Source organism: Cariama cristata, unplaced genomic scaffold (genome assembly GCF_000690535.1).
Source record: "Cariama cristata isolate BGI_N322 unplaced genomic scaffold, ASM69053v1 scaffold31878, whole genome shotgun sequence".
Taxonomy (NCBI): domain Eukaryota; kingdom Metazoa; phylum Chordata; class Aves; order Cariamiformes; family Cariamidae; genus Cariama; species Cariama cristata.
In genome coordinates this window covers 1-9,857 of record NW_009633419.1, presented here as the reverse complement: position 1 = coordinate 9,857, position 9,857 = coordinate 1, and the positions used below count along the sequence as shown (strand labels likewise).

General features: G+C 52.0%; 1 protein-coding gene across 1 annotated transcript; it reads right to left on the bottom strand.

Annotated features, from left to right (window-relative positions):
- Positions 1-545: 545 nt before the first annotated feature.
- On the bottom strand, positions 546-8,195 carry AGPAT6 (1-acylglycerol-3-phosphate O-acyltransferase 6). Its single transcript, XM_009706750.1, has 12 exons — positions 7,763-8,195; positions 4,939-5,008; positions 4,324-4,621; positions 4,066-4,140; positions 3,598-3,687; positions 3,386-3,479; positions 2,774-2,889; positions 2,487-2,542; positions 2,067-2,152; positions 1,701-1,829; positions 1,559-1,638; positions 546-928 (listed from the first exon to the last, which is right to left on the bottom strand). Exons 1-12 carry the CDS (start codon positions 7,925-7,927, stop codon positions 820-822), a joined length of 1,368 nt encoding a protein of 455 aa, XP_009705052.1. The 5' UTR covers positions 7,928-8,195; the 3' UTR covers positions 546-819.
- Between the last annotated feature and the right edge of the window lie 1,662 nt (positions 8,196-9,857).

The following is a 9,857-nucleotide window of genomic DNA, read 5'->3' as shown; positions in this document are numbered from 1 at the left end:
GTTTCCTTGGAGCAAGTTGAGATTATACATGTGCATGTTGGTGCATAACAACCCACGATTTCCCTCAGGAAACATTTGCAAGGGGATCTCCTGCGCCAGCCATGGAGTCTCAAACTCTCCTACCCACTCTGGGTTCCCACCATAGCACATACGGATTCCGTAAGAGCCCCACCAGTGACAAGTGCCTGGCAACCAGTTCCAGGGGACAGAGGGAGGCCTCCAAAGAGGATGATCCTCATCACCTGAGGAACCTGAGCAAAGAGGCTGTTACTCAGAGGCTGGAGAAGCAATAGCCTGCGTGTGCCTATGACAGGAGTGTGGCAAAGGGAAAAGGAAAGGTTTCTCCTTCTGGAAGTAAAGCTGGAAATAGGGTTTATGCCGCAGATGTGAGAGGCACAGGCTCATGACGACTCCCTTGGTTGTCAAGGCAGCTATTTCAGTGCAGCTCACCAGTCTCTGTGCCGTGGGAGACTTGTGACTGACACACATGCACATCAACACACGAGCCCTCCCCCTGGGCCTGTAAACACCATATGGAAGCATATGACACCATAAGTGTTTCATTTACTATTGCCCCTGCAAGGGGCTTCACTGTAACAGTAACGAGAAGGCATCTTTGCCAAGAGCTGCCCAGGGCCTCAAGGCTCTAGGCAGTAATAGTGCCTCCAGGAAAGAACAGCCAGAGGATGAAGGAGCAAGTCCAAGCAGCTCTGGAGTAGCCAGAGTCCAAAGATTCAGAGCTGCTTCAGACCAGCCCTGGCTCGTGCTGGAGGCAGAGGGCTCTGGCCAGGCCCAGTAACATTGCTGGAGGCAGAGGGCTCAGGAGCGGCTCCGGTCTTCATGGTTGCCTACAATCATTTTGCTGTAGAGTTTCTGTTGCTCCTCCTTGAACGTGTCTTTCACCTTCTCCCTCTTCAGTCCTCCATCCCTGGGGAGAAAGTCACATCAGAGGAGCTGCAGGCGTGCACTGTCTGAAAACTTCAGTTGGGGCTGCTCGGAGCAGGTCAGAGCTCCTGCAACAGCCAGACAGCTACACTTCTACCTTACGTTGCCAGGGCACACTGCATACCAACTGTCCCCAATGGGAATTATTTTCACACCTTGCTCTGCCAGGAGCTGCACACCCGTGGCCCCACACTGTGCTCAACATGGCAGCTCCGTCAGAAGTGTGAGCTGCTCTGATACCACTACAGTAGACTGCCCGCAGAGTCCCTCTGCCTCCCAGGTTCTGAAGAGCTCAGTGCCTGAAAAAGGAAGTTCCGAAGCTCAACCCACTTTGCTGAGCAGCATCAAGTCAGAACCAGGGCATCCCAGTGCAAGCTGGAATCACAGAACGAAGCCCTGAGGCCCAACACATAGAGCAGAAGCAAAGACTTTGGTCCCTGCTACAGAAGAGTAGCTTTGGAGGTCACAGGCAAGATGTATCTCCATTTCTCCATAGGCCTTCTCCATAGCCCATCGCAAGACACAAACTTAGTTCTACAGCCCACAAGCACATACCAGGACCCAGGGCCAAGGAACCCTGGCATCAGAAAGAGAAACGCCTGCTTGGACTCACCAGAGCAGATCCACAAGGCCCCCCTGCCTGGCAATGGCCGACTTCACTCGATTGGCAAACTGGACAGCGTCCTCTTCGGGCTGTGGCAATTAAAGGGGCTAAACAGGTAGCAGATCAGATAGGCCAGGTTCACCTTACTTACCTGCCTCGTCATTGGGGGCAAGTACCAGACGCTGCAGACAATGGCCCAGCTGGTCATCATCCTAAGGAGGTAGGTTACCATGCCATACTTGCTGCTGTTCCAAAAGGCATCTCCAAACTGCGGGTCATACTACGGAGGCAGAAGAGCTCATGAAAGTCAGGCAGTGGTTGCACCGTCCCCGAGGCTCCAAGTTCCACCCCAAGCCCAGCTACAGGCCAGCCCTCCCAGAGCACTACACAGAGCGACCTCAGCTTCCCCATGCCCTCAGACCAGGCTGTTGACCCATCAGTGCCAAGATCGGGCTGTCAAGACTGAGCTCTCACACAAAGGGCTACTTGTGCTGCAGGAATGTTTGCCGTCTCATACCTTGATGGCTACAGGGTAAACTGTGGCTCCAATTTCAAAGCTCCCCTTTTTGAACATCATCACAGATGTGTTGTTGATGCAGGTTCCTGTAAGAGGCAAGCACAATCTTCTCAACCTCCCTTTAAAAGTCAGTTCAGAAATCTCAGCTATACACGTAAGGGCTAGGGCACAGGCACCCAGCAACTGCCCCCTAATTTCAAACTCTGCTCTCTATGTGCACAGGATGCCTCACTGGGACATCATATATCTGACTTCCACATTCTGGACTCAGTCAGGTCTAAAGATGTAGAGTCCCCTTTGTCTCAGTGAAGGGTCTCAAGGCCCTGGGCTGCATAAGAACGGAAGGAACAGAGATGTAGTGCTGTCCTCATGTGCCCTCTCCACCTTGCAAGGTTTGTCTGGCCTTGCTCCACAACTCACCTTCTGGAAAGATAAGAATAGGCAGTTTGCTCTTGTCCTGGACATGCTCTGTAAGCCTAAACAGAAGAGTGTCGCCAATTAGCACAGGGCACAGAAGCCATCACTATCAATCCACACAGTACCGTCCTTATCCTGCAGTCACTGGGGACTATCTGGGTGCCAGTAACAGTGGCACAGTCTCCCAGCACCCAGGAGGCAAAGCAGCGTCCTCACCCAAGGGAAGTGAGCAGCTCCCCCCGCCCTTTCCCAGCCTCCAGACCTCCTCCTGCAGCCAGCAACTGTCACACCTTTTGGCGACGAGGTGACGATCTTTGACCTCAGAGCGTTCAAACCAGACGTGAGGGCAAGCTTTCACCATGGCTCTCTGTATCACACCCATGAGCCCTCCATGGACCTGACCCACCTGAACAGGGCAAGAAGACACAAGTTACAAGACCTGGGGAGACATGAAGGCCAAGGCAGCTCCTAGCTTCACAGCCAAGTTGAGGTTCATCTTTCTACCCCTGCCCTGGAAAAGCTGAGAGGAAAAGTCTCAGGCTTTGACCAGAAGGACAGATGTAGCAAGATCCAAATGCTTTGCAGACTGCAGGAGGTTCAGCTGGGGAAGTGCTTTGCTCTTCTATGGATAGCAAAGTCCAGAGCTCTACTTGCAAAGTGATGCCCAGAGATCCCTGATGCTCCAAGTTCCAGGTCAAGCTTTCCAGAAAGCCATACACACAACAGGACATCTGTGCACAGGGGCTGAGAGTGCCCTGCAATGTCATGCAGGGAAAAGTAGTTCTGCATGCTCAAAAGCCTCTTGCTGCCTACTCCTTGTCCCATGCAATATGCTTGTTGCTCCCACCACACACGTGGCCAGGCCCTGGCAGGCAGAGCTGGGACTGGGGTGCAGACCTTACCATCGCGTAGTAGCCATCACTGGCCAGGATGATCACATCAATGGGAGATGTGTGATTTGCCACGCAAATGCCTCCATTTCGGGGTCTGTTTTCTCTAAATGCAAAGCAAAGGTACAAATGAGGACAGAGGAATGAAGTGTGAGGCCTGCAAGAGGCACAGCACAGAGGAGCTAGTGGGAAGGGACACCCCGCAGCTGACAGTGTCTCCTTACCGGTCATGGTAGGTGATGATGGCTGTGAGGGCACGCACACAGATCCGGTAACACATCAGGTGGACATGCTTGCTCAGGAACTCCTTACACCTGCAGCCCAGGACAGAGACCATCACCTCCCAGTTCTACAATCTCTCCCATAGAAAGACACCTGGTCCTGGGTTTTGCCATCAGCTTATGACCACTGATTCTTAACTCACGAGAATCAAACTTTGGTCTTTGTTCTCTTCTGTTATTACTCTTTTCAGAGTCCAGGGCTGAGTGCTCTGTCACAGGTTTAGTGCTCACATCTAGGCCCTTTGTTTAAAATTACAGTGTTTCTGTTCCTGAGAGGCTACAGATGCCAGGACCACCTGCCTTGCCTGCAGCAGGCAGAACAGATAGGCCTTGCAGGAAAATTTCAAGATTATCAGGTCTCAAACTGCACAGAGGGCTCCCGGTCCCCTCTTCCCTCAAAGACAAACTCACCTTCCATTTGGCAAATATCCCACCACTGTAGTACCAGTCACCAACAAGCTGATGCCAGTAAATGCCAGGGCTATCCTGCAGAAAGAGGGAAGCTACACGTTTAGCAAAACCAGGCCACGGGCCCTCCTTATCAAGCAGCCTGTCTCCCCTGATCACGTTGAACAGGGTCGGTGGGGCTTGGAGACCAGCTGCACTCGCTGCAGCGGGAACAGGCCATCAGCATCACCTCGGCAGGCAGGTTCCCACAGCAGCACTCACCTGAGAGGCAGAAGGAAGCAGTAGCGGATGAGCACACCCAGTCCCCAAAGTACAGTGAGGCGCAGGCTGATATACTGGAAGTTGTAGTTAGTCCTGCTGAGCAGGTTCCAGGACTCCAGCTCTTCAGCTGAGAACCTCTTGGTCACTTCATCATCCATGATGGTCTCGATGCCTTTGCGGCAGAAATAGAAGATATCTGAGAGCTCAAACTCAGGGGTGTCCAGGGCTTTGCCACTGCCACTCCGGCGGATCTCCTTGATCTCCTCTTCCAGTGATGTTGGCTCCTTTGCAATGATACCTGCAACGTGCCGCAGGCAGCTCTGAGCAAAGCGTGATTTGCCTGCTCAAAGACAGCTCAGAGCCAGGGCCCTTACTCGCCTGCCTTTCTCCTTTCTCCAGTCCAGACACACATAAACCCGTCCTCCCAACTATCTAGAAATGAAGCACTCCCTGGGTGCTTCCCTCCCCTTCCTCACAAAATGGACCTCTCCATAGCTCCCTCCAATCCGTCTACATGGAAAAGGCTTCCCTCAGCTGCTCAGAGACACCACATTTATCCCACCTCCCCAAAAGAATTTTGAATTTCATATGTACCCATGCAGAGCAAGATCTTACCATTGACATAGGGCTTGTATAATGGATGGTTCTTCTCCTTGGCACCACGTTCTATTCTTAGTGTCGCCCACTGCAAGAGACACACATGACAAGCAAGATTCGCGAGGTCTGTAGCTCCACTTCGTGCTACCCCTGTTTTACAGTCGACTTCCAGGGAAGACCATGGTTAAGGGGAGAAGATGGGGCTAAAGCAGGGGGCTTCCGTACAGAACTGTGAGTGATGAACACAACTGAATCGAGGTGGAAGCAGAGACTGGCCTGGGAAGAACATTTTTTACAGCAGAGATCTCTGCCTGCAATGGGACAAGAGGACTGATGGGGAGGTGACTAGCAGAGGCGCAGGACAGCCATGATGTGCACACGTTTGTGTGCCAATTCTGCATGGCACAGTGCCAGCAAGAAGCAGGGAGTGTCAGAGGGAAGAGGGCTCAGTGGTGAGATGGCACAGCAAGATTTTCTGCAGCCTCCGTGTCCTGTAGGCTCTGTTGCACATGGCATGTGGTTGTCGCTGCACATCTGCGTCCATCCTGCTGGGGTAGGCCACATCACAACACAGGAAGCCGATCACGGGACTGGTGCTATTTTTCAACCTTCATTTCTTCCAAGCTCCATACAGAGATTGTGTGTTCAGGCTGCTGCTAAAAACATTAGGCTGATGATGGGATGGGATCCTTCACTCCCCAATTCAGCTAACAGCTGCTGCTGCTTCTCAGCTCCCCAGTCAGTCCAAAACAGCAGCGGCAAGCACCCTCAGACAGCTCTCTGGCAGCTGGCTGCCAAATCCCATGCCCAGACTACCTGTTATCCACAGAAATCTCTCTCAGCTAATTCTCAAGGGCATCAGCAAAAACTACAGGCTGGATTTCTGATCACTCTTCCTGCCTGCCTTCCATGTAACCCTCTCAGCCTCACACTCTCCTGCATTATACAAGCCTGGGAGAACAAACTTCTAAAGGAGGCCTTGTGTACAATGTGGTTATTGCTCCAGGCTAGTTGATCCATCAGGGATCTGTGAAGAAGCGGAAGTCGTTGGGAATTCCTGGCATCCCGGTCTCAGCCCACGCCATCATCAGATCAGGAAGCAGTGATGTGGGAATGCTAATTGTATATGGAGCGTTCCGCTCACCTAGCAGCCTCCTCTGCCAGCAGAAGGAACCGGCAGGATTACAGAAGATTGTCTAGATGCTGCCATCCCAGGAGAAGTCAGAAGAGGAGCTCTGATCCAGCAGAAGCTGGAGAAGGCGCAGCACATCTCTATCCTGACTGCAGCAGCAGAAACCTCAGACTCCCACCTGGGAAGCACCAGGCAGGTCTCCCTCACCACCAACACAGATGTGCAGCTGCCATCCCAGGCTCCACAGCTCTGGCTGTGTCCCACAAGTTGCCAGACTTGAGCGCTGCCCCTCTGGGCTAGGCCTCTACAGCTCGGAAAATCTTCTGGGTAAATAACACTCCCCAAAAATACAATTCTGAATGACCAAACTTAGGGAGTGAATTTTCCACCAAATATGCGAGCAGTTGTGCCAGAGTGCTCCTCTCTCTGACCACAAAGATTTTTTGATAAAAGCTGAAATAGACTTCAAAGTCTTTTCAGAAAAACAGTTTCAAAATTAAACACCAAAATAGGTGTCAAGATTAAACATTCCTGAATCGAAGAAAGAAAAAAAAATTAAAATAAGGTGAAAAGTTCCATTTCAGATCAACCAAACTTCTTATTAATTTCTTCTCCCAGTTCAGTCACTAAATTTGAAGTCAGGTCTTCAGACGTCTGCGTGAACGAAGCACCTCACAAAGCCCAGAGTCTTCCCATTCACACCTCAGGCTTTTGGGAGGGCTCAAAGTTTAAAGAGCTGAACATTGCAAGCTCCAGGGCTGCCTTCCCAAGCCAGCCAGTACAGAGATACTCCTAAGGAAGACCAGCCCTGTACCACAAATCCTTTATCAGCTTGAACTCCATGTTTAAGAGCCTAAAACCTCCCTATCAAGCACAGGGCACCGCTTTTCTTTTTGCTTGGGCTGCCAGGGTAGGGTGGTGTAGGCTTTATCTACTAGGAGTTTGGCAAAAATTCTGGTCTCACCAGGGACTTGCTTCAAGGTGAGGTGTTGGCTGTGAGACAGCCCATAAAATTAGTCTGCCAAAGGCAGGCAAGGGAACAGCATGACCCCAAGCTGGAAAATTCCACTTGGCCTCTCTGTGCCAAGAGGGTCAGCAAGGGCTGCTGGTCATCCTCAGAGGCTGCAGGTCCAGACACGGCTGCTAGGTTCCGCAGATAAGCAGGCAGCACTCTGGGACAGAAGATTGTTGAGAGCTCTGGGTTCTGGACATGGACCGCTTGGGGGTTGCAGTACAGAAAATCCTGCCTTACCTCCTGCTTCTGCTTCATCCAAATATGTCCCGGAGAGGAGCAGCCGGCTGACTGCAGCCTTGTCCCTCCCCATCACACCCTACACCTCTTTTTGGCTTCTTCCCACATCAAACTTTAAGAGCACCCTGCCTTGTCTGGGACGTTAACCCACCCAAGCACGTCTACAGATCCTACTGTACAATTGCATACTTACGGGCCACATTATCCCACTAGTTTACTTGAAGACCTACTGGATTAATTACAGTGAAAAAACATCCCACAAACAGAGGTCTAGTAAACTCCATTTGGCTGAGAATACCCAAATGGGTCATCTGGGACCCGCACACATCACCAATAAACCAATTTCCCACTCCAGTCATCTGCGATGCTCTGCTGAGGGGCAAAAGCCTCCTTCCTAGCACAACCACGCTTGACAAGACCCCTGTAAACGCACAGAAAATTCAGAAAACATGACTTACCTGAAAAATCTTTAATAAAGTTTTCATGTAAACCTTGCGGATGCCAAAGGAGACTCCAAAAATTGCTGGCACAATGATGAAAACCAGAAGCAGAGTGAAGAGGACAGTTATGGAAATCCCCAAGAGATTAACAAACAGGTTGTCAAAGGGGAGCAGGAGGAACATGATGAAGGGCCCAGGCAAGGCTGGTGCCCTGCAGCCAGACAGAAGGGCTGCCTGCAGCGATCAACCAGTCCTTCTGTTATTCAGCAACAGTCTCACACGTGCACTGAGTCCGCAGCCTGCTCACAGACCCCATTCCAAAGTTCACATCCTTTTTGGGCCCTGCGAGAGAGGGAATGCAACAGGATCAGGGAGAGCAGTTGGGAAAACAAGTAAACAGTCTGCCAGAAGCCCAGGTGAGTTCAGCGTGGGCTGAGGAACTCAAAGAAGACAGAACACGCACACAGGTTCCTCCATGGACGTGCAGCGGGTGCTGCAGTGACACAATTGTGCGAACGGATATCCTCCCAAGGTGCTGCTAAGCAAGTCCTGCCGTGGGGCAGCTTGTGAAGAAGCTGGCAGCAGAATTCCCTTCTGGCTCCTGACAGCATGCAGAGTCTCTTCACAGGGACAAGGTGGAGTCCATCCCTGAGCCTGCATTGGAGGAGATCGAGGGAGCTGGCACTTGCAAGAGCCTACCGTATGTGGAGCTATTATTGTTCTTTCCGTGAGGACACAGGCACTAGCGCAGATCCTTGCATGACGCCTGGAACAAGTTTAATTCCAGAGGCCCCTGGCATCCACTCACACTGAAGGGTCGTTACAGACACGAATGAAGCCTATGTCCCTGGAAAGCTCTTCAAACAGCGAGCTGGCTTCTTGGCAGATGAGGCACTCACATGCCACCAGTGCTAGTGGAGGAAAGAGAAACCGAAGTCAGGCAAGTCACGCAGCTCGGAGAGACGTCAACTCAGAGAGAGTGGCAGGAGGCCAGGGACAGTGGGCTCTGAAACCTGCCAGGCTGTGCTTGGGCTGAGGTCACATCACTCAGAGCAGCTCCTGAAACACAGCAGACTCAGACTGGCTCTTCAGCTAATGCCTGGCACTGTCACAGACTTGGGAATCACCCCCTGCTGCCACTCGTCCTGTGTTTTCATACCATCCACACCTCAGATTGAGCAAACTCATCCAGAACCACGCCTAGAACAAAGGAGGCTGCAATCAGGTCCCAAGTACAGGAAAGGAGCCACTGGAGTGACAGAAAACTCTTCCTCGTGACAAAGATCTTATTGCCTTTCTCATTTCAGAAGCATCCTAGAGCACTGAGCTAGCTGGGTACCCAAATTCCTGGGGAGGCATCACTTCCTCTACTCCTGCACACACATCTCACCCCCTTGAGTCACGCAGGGCAGTTTTACAAACAGTTCAAGACAGGAAGTTAGGTCAAGGGGAGAATTATTGCTGATGATTAGCTAAAGTGGAACTTGTTGGGGCACAGGGATCAGTCAAAGGTCAGACACTCGGTGCTACAGCCCTTCTGGTGGAGGATGCTCAGGGGAGACTGCCCTCCAGATACCACCTTCATCCGGCTACAGAGTGTCAGCCTGAGGATGGAATTTAACAGGTACCTGACAAGCACACAGGAGCAGAGGAGAGTCTGGGAAGATCCGCTTCCTCCTCTGCACAGTGTGTTCCAGTTGCGGGTTTAGCACTGCTGTACCACTAATGCTAAGAATATGGTTAGTGCTTCAAAGGAACATGCACGCCTGCATAAATCGTGTCCTGGGAGAGGCAGCTCTATGGCCACGTGTGTAATCGCCCATTATGCCAGAGCTCTCACCCATCAGAACCAGGACTTGTGCTGGCAAACTGGTCAGACCGGCCATCGGAGCTGGCAGCTGCTGCCCTAAGAAGGGCTCAGTTATTGCATTCCCTCACTGTGTCACCCAGCTGTGGCCCCTCAAGGCAGGTCACGCAAGAGGTAACACGTATGGCCAGCACCCACGTGTGAAGAACTCTGGGCAAGCACAGGCAGCCATGCCTGCTGGCTACAACCTCTGGGGCTCCCGGCAGGACGATGCTGCTGATGCCCCAGGGCTGCCAGGATGCCTGG